The sequence below is a fragment of the Furipterus horrens genome, unplaced genomic scaffold (genome assembly GCF_987537825.1).
Source record: "Furipterus horrens unplaced genomic scaffold, mFurHor1.1.pri manual_scaffold_1, whole genome shotgun sequence".
NCBI lineage: Eukaryota > Metazoa > Chordata > Mammalia > Chiroptera > Furipteridae > Furipterus > Furipterus horrens.
In genome coordinates, this window is record NW_028327171.1 from 48,142,179 (window position 1) to 48,164,889 (window position 22,711).

Genomic DNA, 22,711 nt, shown 5'->3' on the forward strand with positions numbered 1-22,711 from the left:
GTTTAATGAACACTGAGAACTGACAATGTGCAAGACATTGTATGTGATACTTAATGGACCATATGTATAAATCATTGGAAGTTTATATACAAATATTCTTTTACATATAGTCATATAATTATAAATGGTAGAAAGTGATAAGTAAGCACCATGGAAGAGATGCAGATTAAATACTCAGAGAAGGGAAATATCCCAAGTGAGGATATAAAGCTAGAATTTTATGGAGCAAGAATCACATAAAACACATCTTGAAGGATGGGTTACACTTGAACTGGTAAAAAGCACAAAAAAGTCACAAAGGCAAAGAAAAAGAGGCTATAAATGCATGGCACATGTGAGAAAAAAACACACGCTGTAATATTGAACCCTTCCCAAGTACTTAACGTGTGCTAAGAACATTAAATTCATGGTCTCAATAAAGCCTTATAACTCTAAGGGATTTCTATTAGCGTGCTTATTTTCAGATAGGGAAACTAATGCCCAGAAAAAGAGAGTACCCTGTTCTAGCTCTCCCATTAAATTAAATAGCAAGTTATTTAGGATTTCTGAAACCTGTGTTTGTGGCAGAGAAGAAAGAAAATATAATCTGAAAGTTTTATTGTGCCTAGATGATAAATAGGCTAGAATGCTAGACTCCTTTAGCTAATGAAATTTAAGAGGAAGACCAATTAACTAAGTGATCAATAAAAATTGAAATCTGCTGGACGTTTTTTAAAATCCATGCTCCATATATTAGTAAAACTAGTCAAAAATCAGGACTCCTCTAGCCTGTTGAAGCACATGATGGGAGTCATGTCTGGAAGGGATATGAGTCCCCTTGCTAACACAACCATCTACTCATGAAGGTGGGAAAACAGGTTAAAAGATAACAAACCCTGATCAAATGTTTCATTTAATTTAAGCTTTAAATGAAGAATAAATATATATATGGACACATGACTACATAATTCTTGTCAGTTACCTCCATATTACTGTCAGGACCTGACAACTAAAGGTGATAATAAAACTTGACCCCTCTCCTTGGCACTCATACAATCTATGCACTGCTCAGAAAACCATTAAGTTGTGTTGTGTTCCCTTCTGTGCTTTAATCATAATAATGTGATTCTGTTACTCCACGGAATTGGTTGGTAACCATATGTACATAAGACATTTAACACAGACAGATCCCCTAAGTGGACACTCATTAATTCCCTTCTGAATGTATTATAAATAAAAAATGCACCAGAACTTCAAAGGATGTTCTATTTTCGTAGAGATTAGTTAAGTGGCTTGGATTTTCTTCTGTTTGATCGGCTATTCAGAAATTAACTACAACTAAGCCATATTCATGTTAAAAATGTGTATTCTCTAACAAATATTTTCTTCAAAATATGAAGTTTCTCTTAGATGTTTATATGCTGCCATTTGTAAATTCATTCTATGGAGATGTACATTGAGTTTATGAATTTATACTTGCTTTATTATTCTAGCAGCTATTCAGAAATAGAAGTGAGAGTTAAAATACACATTCCTGAATGGACATCTAATTAAGGTCTCTGTGAGCTAAATTAGCTATCTCCTTATCTCTATTTTTAGCAGCAGCCTTAAATGTATTATAATGCTAATAATAATAATAACTTCCATGTACTTAATATTTTATTATTGTTTGCATTTTTGCTTGACTCATTTTGATAAAATGAAAAGAAGAGGTGGGATCTTTTCTTCAGTTATTCTGGGATTCTGATACTGTGTTCTGATAACTTCAACAATGTAGCATTCACAGGGGTGACTCAACACACATTTTTTATTGCAACCCATAGTATTCTGAGGCTGAAATTTACAATAAAAATTATATTTCCCCCTAATGAAAATTTTCATTTTAAACAGAGGCAATAATTTAACTTTGTCAAAGAAGATGCAAAAGCAGTGGTATTTTTCTAAATAAATGTTCACAGACTGAGAACAAAGTATGAAGACTCAGAGCTTTATTTTAGCTATTTAAGCCAGCTTCTTTTCTCTAATTTCTAAATGCCTTTTCCCCATTTTTCATGTATTATATATTTTACATATCAGTCTGGTAAACAGGTGGACATGTCAGCCTGCCTACACATAAGTAGTAATATTCAGTTCCACATATACTTTTAATTTCTTTTAATATGTAATTGATGTTTGTGTTAGCCCCTTTCCACAATTATCACTGGATGAAAGTTATCATTCATAGACTTATCTGAACTTATTTAATTTTGAAATCACCCAAACGATAAGAGTTACCACCTAAAATATAACCTTTATTGCCACAAGGAGTTCAAAATAGTGTGTCTGTGAGGTTTGAAGTGCATATCTCAAATAACTCAACTAAAATAACAATGGAAGTTTAATTCTGTATTACCGAACAGAAAGATTTACTCAATAAGAAATCAAATTCTTGCTTTTCATAATCTCATAATTTTATTTTGTATTTACAGCCTTCAATTTCTAATGTAAGGGTCTTTTTGAGTACTGGAGGAAATAAGGGAGAGGGATAGGGTTTGTGGGAAAGGAATCAGAGGTCATATATGGACAATGATTATTAATAGAGCTAACAGGATGTGAAAGTCTTCCAGAAGAAATTCTTGCAGCCAGCTTTGCGTTCACGGGGTGCCATGGCCGGGTTCGAATTAGTGGATCTCTGCAGCTCCAGTCTCATTTCATTCTGCTCAGCAGCCTGGGACAAATCTTCAGGTTCCAGGGAATCATTCTCTGTCTGGTTGGGTTCAGACAGCAGTTCTGCCAAGAAGTACTTGGCCAGCTCCTGTATGAGGTAAAAGGGGAGAGAGAGAGAGAGAGAGAATGAGGAGAATGATGATGGAGAAGAAGAAGTGGAAAAGCCTAGTCTGGTAAGCAGATTCAGCCACACCCAAAACCCAATTTTCACAGTTGTGCACACATCTGTCACTTAAAATCATTAAGGATTTAAAAATAAGGGTAGTTGCTATAATCACCAAGATACACAAAGGGGCTTGAAAAAATATCAAATATTGCTGCAAGTTTTCTGTCTCTGTAGGCTTAAAACACACGCTTAGAAAGAAATAACAGGTCCTTACAGCTATTTTGCAAAGATAAAAAACACATGCCAACAGTTTGTTTAACTCAATTTCCACATCATGAGCTACAAACTGGAATTGTTCTTACCGTTTTTACTAAGTCAACTGTGGGGACCGAGACCTTTCACGATCTTAAACACATTTTGTTTCGTCTGTAGAGTGCCCATTAGCCCTCGGTCCACTGCTTGGGAGGGGGGTATTGCTGAGGACTGTAGCAGAAGCAGATGTGCTCTCTTCAGCACCTGGGTCAGCACTTCCCATGGTCAGCACCGAGGACAGATGCCATAAATACTTGCCTGCTCAATTACCCGGGTCTTGGAATGTTTTTGAATGCCAAAGAACTCACCTGTGATGGAGTGAGCTGATTGGGAGGTGGAGGAAGAGGTAAGAGGGGATTCTGGACTTCGAAAGTTTTCCCAAGAGCTTTGAAAGCTGAGGGACCCAGAAAAGCACCAAACGTCGTCAGGAGCATCTGTTAAATCCACTCACGGGGGCAGGGGCAAGGCTAGGAGAAGGTTAGGGATTCCGGAGAGGGAAAAAAAAAAAAAAAAAAAAAAAAACGTCAGGGAGTCTCCTTACCTGCTTGCCCGCGGCAGCAGCCAGGGACTTCTGCAGAAACTGACGCAGTCGGGGATCCGAGGGCGCGGCGGCGACACTGCCGAAAGCCAGGACGATGGAGAGCGCGGCCAGCGCGCACTGGAGGCGGCAGGACAGCATCTCCTCGGGCGCCGGGATGCCGAGAGAAAGCGCTGTTAGTCAAACTCTAGGAGCGGATGCGCAGGCTGCAGCGAGGGCTCTGAACCTTGCGACTCCTAAAGCGGCTTGTGTGCTCTCCACCGGCTCTCCGCTTTTTAAACTCTCTTACTGACGTCAGACTAGGAGGTGCCCCCAGATCTCACTAGCGCTTTTACGCACAAGTAGCCTCGTGAAATCAGTGACAGAAGTGAGAGGAGGCTACACAATCCAAAGTTGTTTACTTGGAAAAAGAAAAAAAAAAAAAAAAACCTGCACACCCACAGGATCTGATCCAGGCCCACAGGATTCCACCCATGCCACAGCATCCACATGGCTTTTGATATTCACTCAGTGCTACACAATACACAATTCATAATTTCACTCACACATGTACATGTGCACACAACTAAACACAGAAGCTCACTCAGCCCAAAGAGACAAACACACGGCTGCATGCACATAAACGTACCAGGCAACTCCATTGTCACACACCAACATGTTAGGAGGGCTAAACAAATGCAGACGTATATGTGGGTGACACGTGGAGATTCAGAATCATTCCTCTAAGAATGAAATTAAGAATGGGATTTGAATGTTAGAAAGACAAGATCATCTCCTTCTCTGTGATCTCTGTAAAACGCCTTGCAAAGGACAATGTAATGGGCTGTAAAAGAATTACACTTTCCCTAGAATGGAGACGTTGTCTTAGGCTTACCCTCCCTCCCTCTTTCTCAGCAGCCGAGAAACTTCCAGTCAACCTTTCCTCCTACTACAACAAAAAGTACCAAACAAACAAAAAAGTGAGATGGACTTCATTTTGGTGCCTAGAAACTTGGAGATGGAGAATAGTCTCGGAAACAATCTACTACTCACCTCAGTGTTTGAGTCCCTGAGCCTAGCAATGAGCAGTGAAGTGCTCTGCATCCCATATTGCATAGCTGGAACAAGGACCAGACCTCCACATTCCAAGGCCAGGGCTCTTTTCACTCAGCACTGAGATTTCTAACAGATTCCTGGCCAGTATAAGTAGGTATAGGTCAGGGACTACTCACAGTCTGGACATACAAAAGTCCAAGAACCCAATGCACACCTGTGGTCATTATTATGTGTCTATGTGTGGGAAAAGGATCAGCAGACCCTTAGTTAGACCCAGTACCTCTCTGCTTCCCACACACATAAAAAGGAAGTTCAAGAAATACTGTTTTATATAACTTATGAAGTGATTCCCCCCAGTAAATCTGGTACCCACCTGGCATATAATGTTATTACAATATTACTGACTGTACTCCCTGTGCTCTACTTTATATCCCTGTGACTACTTTGTGACTACTAATAAACCACTATGCTGTACACCTAAAACTAAAATAATGTGGAATACAAACTGTATTAAGGAAATTAAATTAAAAAAGAAAAAATTGATCCAATTGTAAAAAAGAAAAAAAAGGAAGAAAGAAACAAATGCTATTTTAGAATTCTAGTTGTGGTTAGATGTTTGCTGTTCAAATCAGCTGAGTTTTTATTTCTATTTTTTTGAAAGAATATCTTATCAAGGAAAGGTCAGTTAAATATCCTGGCATAACCAGGTAATATCTGCAGGCTCTTCAAGGGCTGACATTTTATGACCTTCGAGCTCATAGAAAGCTAAAAACATGTGTGTTTCCAGAAACAAAATGAAACAAAGAATTTGGCCAGTGCTATCACCAGCCATGGATCATGTAAGTATTCTCAACACTTAGACCCAAACCATAATGTTGGCAGACAGGAGGGTTTGGGGGTCTCCTCAATGTCTTGGATAATTGTCACCATTTCCTTCTGTGTCTGTAAACCAAGGCAACGAGACAATGCACAAGAGGCTGTGCTAGAGCTTCCCAGGATTGGCAAATCCAGGCAAGAAAGGCTAAGCACCAGTGGGGCACTAAAAGTCACTCACATGTGTTGGAATAGTCTGGGAGAGCAATGACTGAGGCTGAGGAGCCCAACCTAGGGAATATATGTTATGTTCTTTCTATATTCTGAAACTTCCTTGGCTCCTGGCTGGGGACTCAGAGTCTACTTATATTAACTCAAACGTCCCAAGGCACCCCCAAATACTCCCACTTCTCCACTTAGAACTTGGCCCTAAGCAGCCCCAATGAATAGAGGAGACTTTCCTAAGATAGCCAGCCAAGGAACAAATAGCAGCCCTACTCTCTTGATCTGTGTTCTGGGATGGCTTCAACCTCCCTCCCTGGACTCCTGTTGCTCTCCTTCCAGATCCTTCTCCTGATCCTCTACTATACTTTCTCTTTTCTCCTCTTTCTCCTTTTCCCTAACCTTTCCCTGAATTCCTCTCTCAGGATTTTCTTTATTCAATCCTTTTTTTCTTCTTCTTTCTTTCTGGTCTTCTCCCCTCATTCCTGTTCCCATTCCTCTTTGTTGCTCTTCCCTCTCCCCAACCAATTTCTGACTTCAGTCTGGTTTAGTCTGGCTCTTTTCCTGCCTCCTCAGCATCATTCTTTTCCTTCCCGCCCTGCTTAGCCAGTCCCTACCTCTACTCTCTCCCTCTCTCATCTCTCTACTCAGCTGCTTCCTACAAAAATACTCATGATCTCCAGGTATTTAAGGACTTACATGGGAATATTGAGGTGTGAGTTGCTTCCCTCGTGCCCCTGATGAAATGCTGAGGCTGTAGATGACAAGACTTCAGTTTTGTTTATGTTTTGTTTTATAATCCTGGCATTGTTAGAAGTCTAAGTGCACTTAAAAGAGAAATAGTGCCAGGACAAAAGAGGACATGAATTCTTCCTTAAACCCCCCATGGCCAAGCTTTGCATAGAAGTTGATTTAGCACAAAGGTACTTAAAACTTCCTCAACATGATCCCTTTGCTGACATACCCCAAGACATCCCTCCCAATCCCCAATGGCTGGGAGGGTGAGTTGGTTTTGGGTTGTACTGGGACCCTATTCCAAGACCTTAGTCACCAGGAGTCACCCCCCACCCCCAACTCTTATGCTGCCCCTGTAGTTCACTAGGTACTTTGTCATCCGCACAGCAGGGCATGCTAACCCCATCTCACAGGTGGAAATTGAAATCCTGGGAGCATAAATACCTTGCACGTGGCACAGAAGCAGGAAGTGACAGAATCAGAGGGAGAATGTCCCTCTGCTTTAGAAGCTTTCACCAGCCCCTGACTGAGAGATGCCTGAGACACCTGGCTGAGCAGCCCGCAGCCAGGATACAGGTGTCTCTGGAAGGCATCCCCGCCTTTTTTCTTGTGCAGCTCCTCTGGCCAAGAGAGGGTTTGCCACCTCCCTGTGAAATGTACATTTGGGGTGACTACCTGTCAACATGAGGAGTAGGAACTCATTTAATTGGAAACAGTATAACTTCTGAGTGGACATGGATGTTCAATATTAAACAGTGCAGGGAAGTAGAAAGTATCTGTAGTGAGTGATGAGAGACCTGGGTTCTAGTTCTGATCCTGCTACAATCCAGCTGTGGGACTCCCTCTCTGGGCCTTGATTTCCCCGTCTGCAAAATCAAAGGTTTGATGTGTATTATAATGTTAAAATGATGTTTCTTTCTCAAAATTAAAAATTTATATTGGAAAAAAACCACATGTATGTAATAGGAGGGAGGAGGCAATTACGTGGCTATTTCACAGGCCTGTTAGGAAGAAAACTGGCTTTTCAGTTCTTGCTTCTTCTACTGACCTGCCCTCGCCCACTCTGGACCTCATTTGTCTCCATCTATAAAATTGATTAACTCCAATTTTTTCTACAAATAAGACTGAGAATTTGCACTGCTTAAGATATACGAGGGAAGTAGATAGAAAAACTCCAAGTGAGGAAGACAAGAAAGACATCAATCAATCAATTAATTAATATATGTTCAAATTGATAAGAATTAAAGCAAGGTATAGAGCATGATGGTTAGGGGAAGACCCCTCTGAGGAGAAACTATTTGAGCAGAGACCTGAATGAGGTAAGGGAGCTAGCCATGCAAATATCTCAATAAAGGTATTTCCTTGTCAAGTAGAAGAACAATCTGTGCAGACGTCTTGAGGTGGAAGTATGCTTGTACATTCAGACATCAGCAACAAGGCAAGAGAAACCAAATAGATTAGACAAATCAGACAGGGCTAGGAGATGGGGCCAGCAAGGCACGCAGGGCCAGACCACACAGAGTCTTGAACATTGTGATAAGAAAACCATTGGAGGTTTTTAAACAAGAGATTAAACTGATTTGATAGTTTCAAGTAATGCCTCCTGCTAGGTAGAAAATTAACTTCAGGAGGGCAGGAGTAGACAGAGGGAGATAACTTGGGAATATAAAGACCATGTAAGAGAAAAGAGGAGACAGGATGAAAGGAGCACATTCTCCCTTAAACACCCAGCTGGTTGACTTAGTGGAAGGGCACTTCCTACCTTCCCAGCCAGGGCCAGTGTCCATGGAATGCGAGGTGGCCTGTGGCTGTTGTTGGGCACCTTGTTCTTCAGACAAGTTCAGGCAAGAGAAGATGGTGTTTGAGGCTGGAGTGGTAGCCGTGGGAGAGGTGAGGGCTGATTAGGTCTGAGTTTTACTTTGAAATAGAGTTGACAGAACTTTCTGATGGCTTGTTCAAATATCAAATTAAGGAAATGAGAACAATTGGTGACATTCTTGAAAATGCCTTCAAGATCCACACATTCCTGAAAGTACAGGAAATAGATTTCTGACAAAGACTTTTCCTGGACATTTTGCAAATGGAAAACCTTTTTATTTCCCCATCAGAAAAAAGTAAGAACAACAGGCAGTGGGGAGAAGAAATATGAAATAGCAGAAAGAACCCGGGACTTAAGTGTTCAGTTTCTCCTGCTTAAAATGGGCTCAATGATCCTTGCTTTTGCCAAAGTATGATTTAAGAGCCATATCAGACAGTATAAATGAAAGTGCTCAGTAACCCAGACAACATGATAAAAAGAAAAAGGGCCTACTTTGTCGTTGCTGCTCTGATGGAGGCAACCAGGCCTAAGCCCAGGGGTGATGGTCAATAAGCCAGCCTTTAGGAGTTGGAATGTCCCTGCTGATGTCCTGACCTGGCTGGGCAGGCAGGCCTCCCTCACACCGGGACCATGTAGGGTGTGACTTGAGGGTCCGGGAGGATCTCTTCCACAGAAATGTGGCAGATGGGGGTGCTCAAACCAATCTATTAAAAAGTAGGCTCTTCTCTTTTGTGTACTTTTTCTTGGAGGTATTGGAGATATGGCAAATTAAAACTTGGCAGCTATTAACACTTTAGTATGCGTTCATTTGTTCAATTGTCTTCTGGATTTACAGCTGGCTAAAGAAAGTCAACAGCATTTATTTAAAGTTTGACTCAAGTAATGTTGGGAGCAAGAGATCAATTTGGAGTAAATGACCCACCCAGTATGGGCAGACATTTTGGTGAATGTTATTGAGCATGGGGGCAGGCTATGGTGAGCATGTGGACTTCTTGGTGAAGAACAGGGGCCTGAAAATACTATTGGGGCCTTTCTTTTTATAGCAATTCTACCACCATGGAGCACAATAGTGAAAACATGCAGTCCTCTAAGAGCTGGATTTTAGCTGAAAGAACCCCAGGTCACCCTCCCCACCTCCACTGGAGCTGCTGGTAGTAGAGGAATCAGATTTTCCTACCAAATTAGCTTTCACCAATTTCCATGAAGTCTAGCCTAACATGACTGCATTAGGTAATGAAGAATAAAGGAGGTAATGTATGAAGCCCATAAGGGTAATGTTGTTCCATGAGAAGAACTGAGTGGTCATATCTTGGCCTGATCTCTTGCAGCAGTCTCCTATCTGGTCTCTATCATGCCACTTTTTAGCTCAGTAGCTTTCAGTGACTCCCTAGTGCCAACCAATTCAAGTGCAAACACAGCAACCTGCAGTCCTGTTTCATCAGACTATCTTTCCTGGTCAGTCTTACTCTGGGTCATTCTTGTACGTCAGCCCTCATAGCTCCTGTCCACCTGCTTTGCCCTGAACATACCAGTGGTTTCCTGAATCTATTTTTGTATGCATTCCCTCCATCTGGAATACCTTTGACCCACTTCTGATTGTCAAGATTATACAGCTTATTCTAAGATGTTTCCAAGAATCTCTTTTAGAATCAATGTGGCTTCTCCTGTGCTCCAAAGTGTGTCTTTTGTGGTCTGAGTAGAGACCCTCACAGATTACTTTATATTTCTGTGCCTTGAAAGTCTGTATGTGTCATCCATAAGAGAGTCACTGAGCAGAAACTTTGTCTCAGTCATGTTTTTGTCCTCCTCAGAGACTATAAAAATATGAAACACAGTAATTTCTAAGAAGTAATGATTGGGATGGAGATAAACTTCTCTCTTCCTGTATGTGAGGTCTTATATGTAAGTAGGTCTTCTATGTAAGCATCATAATAAATTTTAGGTGACTGAAGACTGTATCACTTGACCCCAACCCTACATTTAGGAACACATATCTATTGATCCCTTAGTCATCTCTGAGCTTCAAAAAACAAGCAAGAAACCCTAAACATTGTTCAATGTCATTGTCCCTATGTACTAGAACTAAGTGAAGTTGTCATATGAATATGCTAATATAGTCACTGAAAATGTACAAGTCTTTATACCTTTTGAAAGGCCTGCGGAAGACACATCCATTAACCACTGCAGTAGGCAAAAGCCCATGGTACACAGTAGAAGTGAATGACAGTGCAAACTCACCTCTTTGTAGGGTCTCACACTTGATTGTGTGTTAATATCAACCAGACAAGGGAATGAAGACCCCAGGTTACATAGTTCGTGTGTAGCTGGGCTGATATCAGAGCTCTTTCTGCCACTCCAATGTTTCCTCTCTCACCAGACATAGGTAAGGAAACTTGGCCCCTAATTCTTAGTTCTCCTTCCTCTCTGTGGGTTCATTATTCTCTCCATAAGCATCCCATTTGTTTATCTATGACTGCTGCCCAGGGCTCCTTAATAAAATGAAATTGAACTGTGCTTTTCTCCACTGTGCCATCAGAGAACATCTCCCAGTTCTCTTTATTTATTTTGCTTTGAAAAACAGTAAGGATATTTCCTTGTCAGGTGGAAGGACAATCCATGCAAAGACCCTGAAGTGGAAGCATACTTGGTACATCCAAACATCAGCAACAAGGCAAGAGAACGAGAGCAGGTGGGGTGAACCAGAGAGGGCTAGGAGATGAGGCCAGTGAGGCAAGCACATCTTTCAAGTCTGCAATAAGAAAACCAATGAAAAATTTTGAGCAAGGATTTGACCTGATTTGCCAAATATGAGATATGAAATCTGTGAAACGTGAGGTCTTCCATGAGCTTTCCCAGTGTAAATGGCAGGAGAGAGGCTATCTTGACCAGATGGGTCTGTAAAATAGGGCCAGAAACCAATGGCCCTGTCCCCTTGAACAGTGCAGAACAGAAGGCAAAGATCCTTTTTGGGGTGATTCTGAGAACTCCGCTTTGAAGCAGAATGATAGAGGCTATATAGTCACAGAAATGCCCAGTGGAGTGAACATGTCCCTACGACTGCTTCAGTTTCCTCATACTCAAACCCGTGAGTATTAATTTAGACCTCTGGCTCTTAACTTTGGCTCTACACCAGGATTGCCTGGGAAACACTGAAAAGCACAAGTTCTGGGCCCCAGCTGCAAAGATTTGATGCATAAACTTATATCTTCTCTTCTCTTCTCTCTTTACTCTTATCCTCATCATCTCTCTCAGCTTTCCTTTTATTCTCTGGCTCATATCTCCTTTTCTCACTTAACCTCAACTCTCTTTTTTTATTTTTATTTTTATTTATTTCTTCATCCCACCTTTGACTTGAGCATGACAGACTTAACATTGTTCCATGGACTATACAGATGTCACTCTAAGAGTTGAAGGCAGAGACAGAACTGGGGCCAAAAGGGGACATATCCACAGACCAGGGCCGTCAAAATTATCTAGTCTTAATAATATAAGATTTCACTCATATGTGGGATCTAATGAACAAACTGAACTAACAAGCAAAACAGAGACAGACTCATAGAGAACAAGATGACAGATAAGGGAGTGTTGGTAGGGAGTGAAAGGATTGAGCAAAATAGAAAAAGGTCTCATGGGCATGAACAACAGTGTGGTAATTGTTGGGGGTGGGGTGGGGGTTGAAGGGGGCTAAATGGTAATGGAAAAAATACAATAAAAATAAATTAAAAAATAAAGAAAAAAGAAAAAAGGCAAGACTATCTAGTCCTACCCATTCCTTACATATGGGAAAACTGAAGTGCAGAGAAGGGAAAGGATTCGAGAACCATGGAAAGAATATACACAGAAATGAGAGAATTAGAGACTCTGTATATTCTTTCCATGGCACAAGGGCACTGTGCGGTTTCCTGAATCACTTCCAGCCAACTGGTTAAAAGATGATTCTGTCTTGTCCTCTCTGTACCTCACAGTTAGCCTGAAGCGAAGCCCCACTCCCTGACAAGAGCATTATCCGACAGAGAAAGCTCTGGGGATTTATGTGGCAGGCCTTCCTGCTCTGTGTCGCCATCCTTCTCTGGCTGGGCCTTTCCTAAGCCCGGAAAACGCTAGACCTGCTCCCCCTAGCGGTGGCTGTGTGTGACTGCTTTAGCACGCTGAAGAGGCAGCTGTTTTTAAACTGAATTCTCTTGCCCTCTGCTGGTTGGACTGTAGAAGACAACTTCAGCTAAAAATTTAGGGCAGGATTTTACTCATTTCTTCATTTATTCCAACAACTCTTTAAAAGAACTCACTGTGCAGAGAACACTGGGCTGGATGTTGGAGTTGCAAAGAAGTACACACACAAAAGAATCTCTTCCTGCAAACACGTGATTATTGAACACTTCGTGGCCAACGCTGTGCTGAGGATTCAAAGACGAACAAAACTCAGTTGTTGCCTTAAAAAAGAAGTGATCTGGTAAATTATATAGAATTCCATCTGAGCCATAGTATCAAAGGATTAGCACTAGAAGAGACTGCCAACACCTTCTAATCCAGTGTTAATCACTATAGGCTTCCCAAATCCAGTCTAGAACACCCTGCATGCAGGCCTCGGGGACTACGGAGATGGGGGAGGGAGCAGTTACAGGGCTTCTGTTTCATTGAACCGGATTCTGCCATAAAGTTTCAGAGAAACAAAGGCTTGGAGGGGGAACACAATTCCAAAACTGCTGTTCTACTACAAACAGTCCTCTTAATGTAATCGGAATGCCTTATAGCCTCAAGAACCAGTATTCACTATTGATGTCACATTTATGGCTGGTCTCAGTCACCGACTTAGTCACCTTTTTCACCACAAAGTAAAATCTCACTCCCTTTGCAGGATTTCCCCCAGAGGGAGGAGGCTCCCAAGGGTATCCCACATGTGTTGAGAGCTTCCTCTTATAGCTGTTCACACCTGCTGTGCCTTGGTCTCTGATGCTCTAAAGTGTCACACCAGGGTCTCTTACACCAGCAGTTTTCAAACTTTTGACCGCAATTTACATAAGAATGTCTTTTACATCATAATCCAATCCATCCACCTGCACACATGTTTCTCAAAATATACATACTTTTGTTACTTGCAGTAAACTCTGGTACATTCTATTCTTTTTTATTTCTATTTCTCTTTAATGCTGGCCATGACCCACTAAATTAACTGTGACCACTACTGAATCATAAACTTCACTTTGAAATGCACTGCCTTGGGCCGTTGTCCATGTACCCTGTGCTCTAACTGGACCCTTGGAATTTCTGTGCTTCTCTGCAACCCTCGTGGAGCACCAGGTAAGAGGCCCTGCCACCCAGGGGCTGGGCTCCCCTCTCCTCTCCCTTCTTTCCACTGCCTCCCATCCTTTTAGAGAATTTCAATGCTGTTTTAACAGCCATGGTTTATGTTATTAAGCAACTTAGGCCCCCGGCTGTTCCAAAACAGCGTTAACTAACTGTAACAGGTTGAATGATAGCCCCCGAAAAGATATGTCCATATTCTAACCCATACCACCTGTGAATGAATGTGACCTTAACTGGGAGGGGGGGGAAAGAGGTCTTTGCAAATATAATTAAATTACAGATGTAAAAATGAGATCATCCTAGATTATCTGGGTGGGCCCTAAATCCAAAAATAAGTGTACGTACAAGAGGCAGGAAGAAGAGAAGACAAGAGGCCATGTGCAGATGCAGGCAGAGATTGGAGTGATGCCACCACAGACCAAGGAACAGCAAGAGACACCAGAAGTGGGAAGAGGGGGAAGAAAAGAATAAAGGTTTTGGAGGAATTGTGGTCTGACTGACCCTTTGATTTCAGACTTCTGCCCTCCACAACTGCAAGAAGGTAAATTTCTGTTATTTGAAACCACCGGTTTGTATTTATTTGTTACAGCAGTTATAAAAACTAATAGATTAGCTAAATCTCTCCTTTTCCTAATCTCTAAGGGGACCAGATAGAGCAGGATTAGGTCACAGTCATTCTCGTGGGACCACCCCTCCCCCTCCAAACCTCAAGTCCCTTCGTGGAGTCAGTTTCATCTGCCAGATGTTCCTTCCAAAGGGTAGCTTCTCCTAAGGGGCTCTAAGATCTCCTCTTACATTTTGCTGTTATTGCAAGACCCCACCCCACCCCACCTCTTTCTGACAAACATCTCAATTAACTAAATCCCAATTATAAACACAGTGGAATTTTTTTCCCAGGAACTTTCTCGATTTCCATGTAATGAACATTAGTTGTTGAAACTGGAAACCAGGCTTAGTGTGGCACTAGGAGTGGTGGGTGGGTGTGATGATAAAAGCCCAGGGGAGTGAAATGATTTGCCCAAAGCTACCCAGTGAATTAGTGGCAGGTGGCTATTTATCTGAATGCTAAGAACATAAATAAAAAAAAGTTTCATGGTTTTCCCCAGCATTATGAGAAATATATTCTTCAGATAGAATATCCATTCCTCAGGCATATTTTGTATCCATTCAGCTTTCAACCTGTTCATATCACCATCTGCTTCATTTGCTGAAGGGGGATCACTGCTGTCTCCTTTGATCCTAGCTCTGCATGTCCTACTCGTAAAACCTTTCTGATAAATTGATGAGCCAGTTCCATGTCTTGAGAAAATAATAAACCTTTGGCTCAGCAACATTCGACAGCAGGAGTCATAGGGCAACAGATGTCAGCTCTGGGTTCCTAACATTGCAGCAAGAAAACTGTGTTCCCAGATCCAAGAACACATGAGGTGAGCTCTAGTCCCCTCCAGTCCTCAGATCCCACGCCCATCTAGAGCTGGAACCCCATTTTCTTCTTAAAAAGAAGCTGGACATTTCTGCACAGTTATTCTTGGTTACTCTACAAGAGTGATGCAAACCACACACATCCTGTCCTTCTAGAAGCCACAACACACAGGCCAGACTCATACATCTAAATAATTTTGAAATCAGACTGTCTGTAGATTATTTTTTTGTTGTAGCAATTATCTTATTGTCTAGCAATAATTTGTTTGCCTGCCTGGTTCCTTGCAAAAGGGCTTTTCTCAGCAACAGAGACTGAGTTACTATCCTGGTTTAACTCTAAGAGTACCCAGAACATATACAATCTTCATAAAATTCTGGTCAAATATTAATTGAATATTGACCCTAATGCCAACTAATGTCTTCAACAATCACATTTACACAAATGACTCCTAAACTTACCTTTTCTTATTGTATAACCTAACCCCTTCAAATCTATTCTACACTCCATGGCCTGATTCAACTTCTAAATACACATCTGATCACATAATTGTCTCACTTCAAGTCTCCAAATGCAAATCACTGTCTTTAAAGGAAAAAATACAGTCCGCCCTGGCCAGCATGGCTCAGTGGATTGAGTGCCGGCTCGGGGACCAAAAAGTCACTGGTTCAGTTCCCTGTCAGGACACATGCCTAGGTTGTGGGCCTGCCTCCAGGTGGGGGCATGTGAGAAGCAACTGATCAAAGTTTCTCTCTCACATGGATGTTTCTCTTCCTCTCTTTCTCCCTCCTTCCCCTCTCTCTAAAAATAAATAAATAAAATCTTTAAAAAAACATACACACAAAAAAGTTCACACTCTACAAAGGTTTCTGAAGTTCTCAGGAATGTGTTTCCAACTTCTTCAGGTTTATTTCCCACTGATGCCTCACCCTCAGAAAATGTGTGGGCTCACCATTCCCTAAAATGACCATACATTTCAGTCTTTCTCAAACTGCTCCTCCCACCCCATTTCTCTGCAGTTCATCCACACCCAAGCCCTTCTCTCAAAGTTACTCACACCTTGGGGAACATTTCCTATTTCATATTTTCTAGAAAGAAGTGAATCCAGATATTTTGCGACCTAGAATGCATAGAATTTGGTGTGGAGCAGGGGTGTCTTTAAGAAAAAATATACAAAATTATGAATGCAAAATTCTCTCCTATCATCACGGAGATAGGTTAATAGGGATTCATAAACCTAAGACATTGAAATTCACTGAGCACAAAGACTGTAAGGTAAGTGTGCTGGAAACAGTCAAGCAGAAGGACTGTAAAAATAAATGTAAATTGCTTCTCACCCTCAAGAAATTTACAATGCAGCAGGAAATATCAAGATAGGTTAACAGCTATCATACAAGCAAGTATGAATTTACTAAGTATAGGTTCAAGAAACAGGTTGTGGGAATGTGCTGAATGATGTTCTTAATTCTGTCTCTAGGTGTCTGAGACAGCTTCTTAAAAGATGACATTTTTTTGTTGGACTTAAAGGAAGGAAATAAGTCAACTTTGGACAAAGAGTGAGAACCAGAAAATTGGGGGCCTGGAGATCACTGTGCTGGAAGGCAAGGAACAGCAAAAACACGTGCGTTTAGGGTACAGCACAGAGCACTCTGTGACTGCAGCTCCAGTGTGCAGACTGATGGACTGGGAGATTGTGGCTACGTTTGCCTCCAAGTGACCAAAACCTCAAAAGAGCAATGGGTGCTTTAAAAGCACAGACATCTATTTCCCTCTTGCATAAAATTCCCTATTGATATTAGGTACCATATCATTTCCATCTTGTTCCTCTGCCGTGTGTGGTCTTGACCTCACGGTCAAAGATAGCAGTATCCATATTGAGGCAGCAGGATGGCAAGAAGAGAAGAAGAAGAAGAAGGGGAAGGAGAAAAGGAAGGAAGGAAGAAGAAGCAGCAGCAGAAGAAAAAGTGGGAGGACGAGGAGGAAGGGAGGTAGAGGAGAAGAGGAAGGAAGGACGGAAGGAAAGAAGGAAGGAAGGAAGGGAAGATGAAGAGAGCAAAGGATGCATGTTATTACCTCTGGGAGGCTGCATTCCCCAAAGATGTCTGTAACAAGATCTACCATTCCATATGGTCTTCTTACAAAGTACCTTTAACATACCTCTTATTACAAGGGGAAGGTGTTTGCTCCTGTTTTCAAAACTGGACAAAAATTTTTTGTTCTGATTAGAATATAGCATCATTGATACTACGTGATGGCTTTTGCTTTCCTTGCTGGGATTCTTATTCTTGAAGTCTTCAGCCACCAGGTCAGTCTGACTGTCCTGAAGTGGCTGTGCTGTGAGGATGCCCAGTAGCCCACCTGGAGAAGTCTGGGGAACATATGAGACAAGAGAGTTACCCAGCCAACCCTAGATGCTTCAGCTCTGGCCACTGTCTATCTGCAGCTGCCTGAGAGACCCAGAATAAGAAGCACTCAGTTCGAGTTCTTCTATTTTATGCCACTAACTTTTTTTGTTAAACAGCAATAGATGACCTAAATACTATCTTTTTAGGACATTTCCCAAAAACTCTTTACATATAACTTCTGTGTAACATATCTTTCGACCAGAACTTAGTCATGTAGCCATACTTAACAGGAAAGGGGTCTGAGATATGCAGTGTTGATTGTCAAGGCCATGTGCCCAGCTGAAACCCTATTACCTGGGGAAAGGAGATAACAGTTTTTGGCGATAACCAGTGGTCCGTGACAGCTAGGAAAGGAACTCCTTAAAGACTAGAAAGGTATAAATACAACATACTATTTTTTAAAAATAACTTAAGGAACCACCTAATAGACATCTAAATCTATATCAGTTATGTATTTATAATTATCTTGTTCTAGTGAAGATTCAAATTAGTTTACAGGAATAGATTTTTTAAATGCAAATTAGAAGTAGTAACTTTAGGTTTAAGGTGGTAAACTCAGCCTGTGCACCTACTTCCCAAACCTTCCAATTTCTCCAAATTCCCCCATGGGCATTATTAGATGCAAAGTAGGGAGAAATCTGTATTTACTGAAAACCACAGCTGCAGCATTCCCCAAACACTAAGAAACGTGTGTACGATATAGTGACAGTCATGACAAGACTGAATGTGGACCAACCTGTGGATCTCCATAAGTAAACAGAAAACTGACCTGAAGAGTCAGAGGAAAAGACCACTGCCCTGATCCTAGCAGAAGAGCACTAACCTTCTCAAGCTCAGAGTGGGAGGGTCTGGAGATGAGGCCAAGTGAAAGGGCAGTCAGTGGGGGCAAATCTCCATCCCAACTCTAGAATTGCACCAGGTCGCCAGACAGGGAGCATCTGGTCGCTGCACTCATTCCAGATTAACTTTGCATGAAATATAAAGCAAGGGGGATGCTGGCTCCTGAAGTCACTCCTAATAAGGTGTTCATGCCAATCATGGAGAGAAACAGGACCCCTGAGACCCGAGCTACAACAAAACATGAAAAAGAAACGTTTTGCCAAGCACCTAGGACCATGCCTGCGACCACATCTGAGTGAGACTAACTCCCACCATCTCCTTTGGTTACAAGACTTCCCTTCCAGTAAAGAAAACTTGAGTAAAACAAGGCATTTCCTTTCTTCCTTTGTCTGAGACCACGTAATTGGAAGAGACACTAAATGATCTCTCACAGAACACTCCCCCAGCCCTCTGCTGTAAACATCAGCAGGAAGAGTCATTAAGCAGATGAAAAGTGATAGTTCAAAGACTTGAAAACAATCCAAAGAATCAGAGTAAATGCCTCCCTCCCCCCATGGGAGAAATTGCTACAAGAAACAATAAAGCAAAGAAACAAGAAAAACCTTCTCAACTCTAGTTTGAATTGTCTACAAGATTTGTAAGGCTCTTGAAGCAATAATTTTTTTACATTAGGTCAGACAATGTAATAGGAAAGATATATTAGGTTGATAACATAATTTTCTCTGCCTCAATAAATTCCAGAAAAGATTGAAATAATGCCTACCAGGTTTTGAGAGGAATAAAAAGTAAAAGACTGTGATCAGAGAATGTAATACTTGGCCAAGTTATTTGGGGGAGGGGGGTTATAAGAACAACAGAAAGCCATGCGGACACAGGCAGACCAACTACATACCCTCTCTGAGCATCTTACTCACAAAAGTACCTCACATACAAGATAAACAATGAATCAAAATAAAAAAATTCAAAGTGGAGTGGGCTGGTATAAAGATAATGAGGAGAAATAAACATATACAATATAAGAGTTGATTCCTAAATTATTTATTATGAAATATAGTGCATATGTCTAAACTGACTTTTTAAATGAATTCTTGAAAGATAATGTATGAGTTATAAAGTATTTTATTAATTTAATTACGAAATACTAGAGTATTCTAAAAAACCTGGAAATCCAGGTTGGCAGGGAAGTAGATATGTGAAATTCCTCCCCATTTACCAAAAGAATTAATAGCTTATGTAACTTTCATGAAATAGATACAAGAATGTAAGTGAAAATATTTTTTCTAAAAATGCAAAGATAATCAGTAATTGAATAAACATGTATTGCATAACTTCCTAAGGAAAAATAATTTTTTAAAAAATCTAACAATACTGTAAAATAAGTTTTTATAAGATTAATAAGCATTATAACAAAAATAATTGTATTTTTTCCTTAATTTGTAAATAAACTGCAATTATACTTTTTAAAATTTTATTCTAAAATTTAGCAACACCCTTTTAAAATTTCCAAACACTTGAATTTTATTTTATTTTGGTGAAGTATTTGATTTTCACAGTTAAGTATCTCAAATATCCCACAGTCAGAAAAAAATATTTCTGCATATTTTTGTTTTATTTTTTAAGTTCACTGAGACATTTGAGTACTCAACAGACATTGAACGAGACACATATCATTTGTCAATGCCCTTCAGCCAAAGATTACCAGGAACACATGTGTTACCGAACCAAGCTGGGTTTTTAGACTCATTTCAATGAGTGAGGGTAAACTTTGGAACCATGAAGCATCTCAGGAAAAAGATGTTAGAAAAAACACACTGTAGCACTGGGGCGTGTATCAGGTGGGCGGAGGTTCTTGTTAAGCAGGCTTTGCTCTGGATTGGATGATAGCTAAAAGTAGAGGTAATTCTATGTGGGTATGTTAATGATTCTTACTTACAAGGGAAGAAGACAAGAACAGGCAAAAGCTATCATGGCTAAAGAAGTAGCAGCCACTAATATTGGCCAGGATAAGAAGACATGTAGTCATTTTTGTGGTCTGGACCATCTTCATATTTCTGTCTCTATTCAAACATGATTATGGAGTGGTCTTATGCTTGCCTTGACCTAGCATCATCCTGGAGTAATCTTATCTGAGGTTACTGTCCTGTGGAATTTTTTCTGTTCAATAGGAGACCATCATGGTCTAGCTGTGAGTGTCAGTCAGGTCAGCTCCCAGATGTTGTGGACAGCTTCCCTCTTTCTCATCTTTCATATAAATGCTTTCATATATGAACGTGCACACAGTATACATATATAATAAAAAGTTTTATATATTTTATCTTACAAGGGACATTTTAAAAATTTATTCTTGTTTGATGAATTTGATCTACATAACAGATATTGATGAATGTAATTGTAAATTTTTGAGAAAGTAATTCATTCTTATCCCAAAACAAACAAGGAGGAACAACAAATAAGCAAAAATGAAAATCATCTATACTATAACTGCTCTCAATTAAATTCAACATGTGTGAACAATTGGGACCAGAAACAAACTGCCTACTTGCACTGGTTAATAAATTACCTAATTGACCTTATTTCCAACATTGAATAAACAAAACTTTCTGTGTTGTTTGACTCAGTTATTAGTTTTTTGACTTGCAGCCCAAATTCTCATTGCCCACAGAGCACTTGAAGAGATCATTCATTTCTATACCTACAGGGAGAATTAAGACTATTCTTAGCTACTTGGATGAGAGAGAAAGACCAGAATGAGGAGGGGAAAACTGAATGCTTCTCTTAATATATACATAGTGCCTCATACCACATATATAGTCATCCCAATGTTCGTAGATGGCACGAGGGGAGGATTTCTGTTCAGCACTACCGTTTTTTTTTCTTTTAAAGGTAATTTCTAAGAATGACAATAAATGTTTATTATACTCCCTCCTCCTCCCTCCTTACTTGAAACAAGAGCAGCTGTCTTTGCCTACCTCCAGCCTCTGTGGTTTTCTGTCCTGTTTCTTGCCAGTGTTCCCAGGTTCCTCTTGTGCTCTGTGGTCTGTTCCCCTGCCCTCTCTGGTACTTATTTGCTCATGTTTCCTAAACACGAAGAATCTTCTTTTTTCTTCACTCAGCCTGGAATGCACTTAGCTCCCTGCCATCCCAGTCCTGACCTCCAGACCACGGCTACAAAACATTCCCCTGCATGATTCTACTCCTAAGAGGCCAGCCCTAACTCCTCAGCCCTGAGGAGTGATGAGGACACGTTGCAAGCCCTCCAAATCTGATCATCTCTGTGATCCTAGAACGCAGGATAGGCCAGGAACAAACAGACCAAATTAGGCATACGAGTGTGTTGGTTTATGAATGAAAATTGAAGGAATATAGCTGTGTAACCGCAGAACATATTCCATGTCATTTTCAGGGGTGGCAATGGGTTTATACTGACTCATCCCACTGCATCCTTGAACTGGTACCCAGATCTCAGGAAACTCAGTACAGCACTCCTTTGTATGCCTTACTGTCCTCTTCATCAGGTGCTCTGCAAAAATCTGCTGACCACCAATCAGTGCAAACACATTTGCTTTCTCAACAGGGTAAAAACAACACAAAAATGCACACAGAGGTTATAGAGCACTGCCTTCTTGTAACACCTATAACACGGATGTGGCTACAGGATATATATGGAAACAAAAAATAATAGTAAGAGGCCTCTCTTGACAGGTCATACAGGCCTCATGTGGGGAGGGGATGAAATACTCATTTCACATGACAATAACAGAGGTTTGTGAGCACATGGCTGATTTCTACCCAAGTACCTATAAGAATGACCCTGGCTGGTTTGGCTCAGTGGATTGAGCGTCGGCCTGCGAGCTAAGTGTCGCTGGTTCGATCTTCCAGTCAGGGCACATCAGAGAAGGAAAACTCTGACTCCAAAAAACCTCCGCTGCCTTGCGGCATACCTCTTCAGGGGAAAGGCTAAGGGAGTAAACCCCGACAGAAAATCCGGAGCTGGAGTCCCTAAGGCGGTTTGACGTTGTAGTCAACACCGGCAACTCCTGTGGCGCACCTGAAGCCAAGCTGTATTGACTCCGTCTTTCCCTTGGACCCTTCAGCTGCGAAGAGAGGGGGGGTCTGCTGCATGGGCAACAGCAGACCCTCCATATCACCCTGCCCAGGCTCTGTAGCTTCAGCTTTACTGGAGAGGACACTCCAGCGTCATCGCAAGATGTCGATTCAACACGGGAGGAGACAGATACTGTGTCACTCCCGAGTCGGACTGCACAGCCATTCTCGGCGGTGCAGATAGACTCTTAAGAAGCTACACCATCGTCTCTCGAGACGGACGGCTGCCGACGACGACCTATAAGAATTCTCTCCTGAACCTCTGTCAGCCATGCTAGCAGAAAAACTTTTGCACATTTTTCAGGCATCTTGGTTTCTAGGTTACTAGAAACCCAACTTCCTTTTCCGTCTTCACTTACTGATGTGAAGTGCA

General features: G+C 41.2%; 1 protein-coding gene across 1 annotated transcript; it reads right to left on the reverse strand.

Moving 5' to 3' along the window:
- Nucleotides 1-2,404: 2,404 nt before the first annotated feature.
- SST (somatostatin) lies at nt 2,405-3,902 on the reverse strand. Its single transcript, XM_090280516.1, has 2 exons — nt 3,645-3,902; nt 2,405-2,773 (listed from the first exon to the last, which is right to left on the reverse strand). Exons 1-2 carry the CDS (start codon nt 3,780-3,782, stop codon nt 2,561-2,563), a joined length of 351 nt encoding a protein of 116 aa, XP_090136642.1. The 5' UTR covers nt 3,783-3,902; the 3' UTR covers nt 2,405-2,560.
- Nucleotides 3,903-22,711: the final 18,809 nt, after the last annotated feature.

What these genes read in the sequence shown, in the direction of transcription:
- SST (XM_090280516.1), bottom strand. Translation starts at nt 3,782, where the DNA reads ATGCTGTCCTGCCGCCTCCAGTGCGCGCTGGCCGCGCTCTCCATCGTC. An exon ending in CTGCTGCCGCGGGCAAGCAG is followed by an intron (nt 2,774 to 3,644) that starts GTAAGGAGACTC and finishes TACCTCATACAG; the next exon opens with GAGCTGGCCAAGTACTTCTT.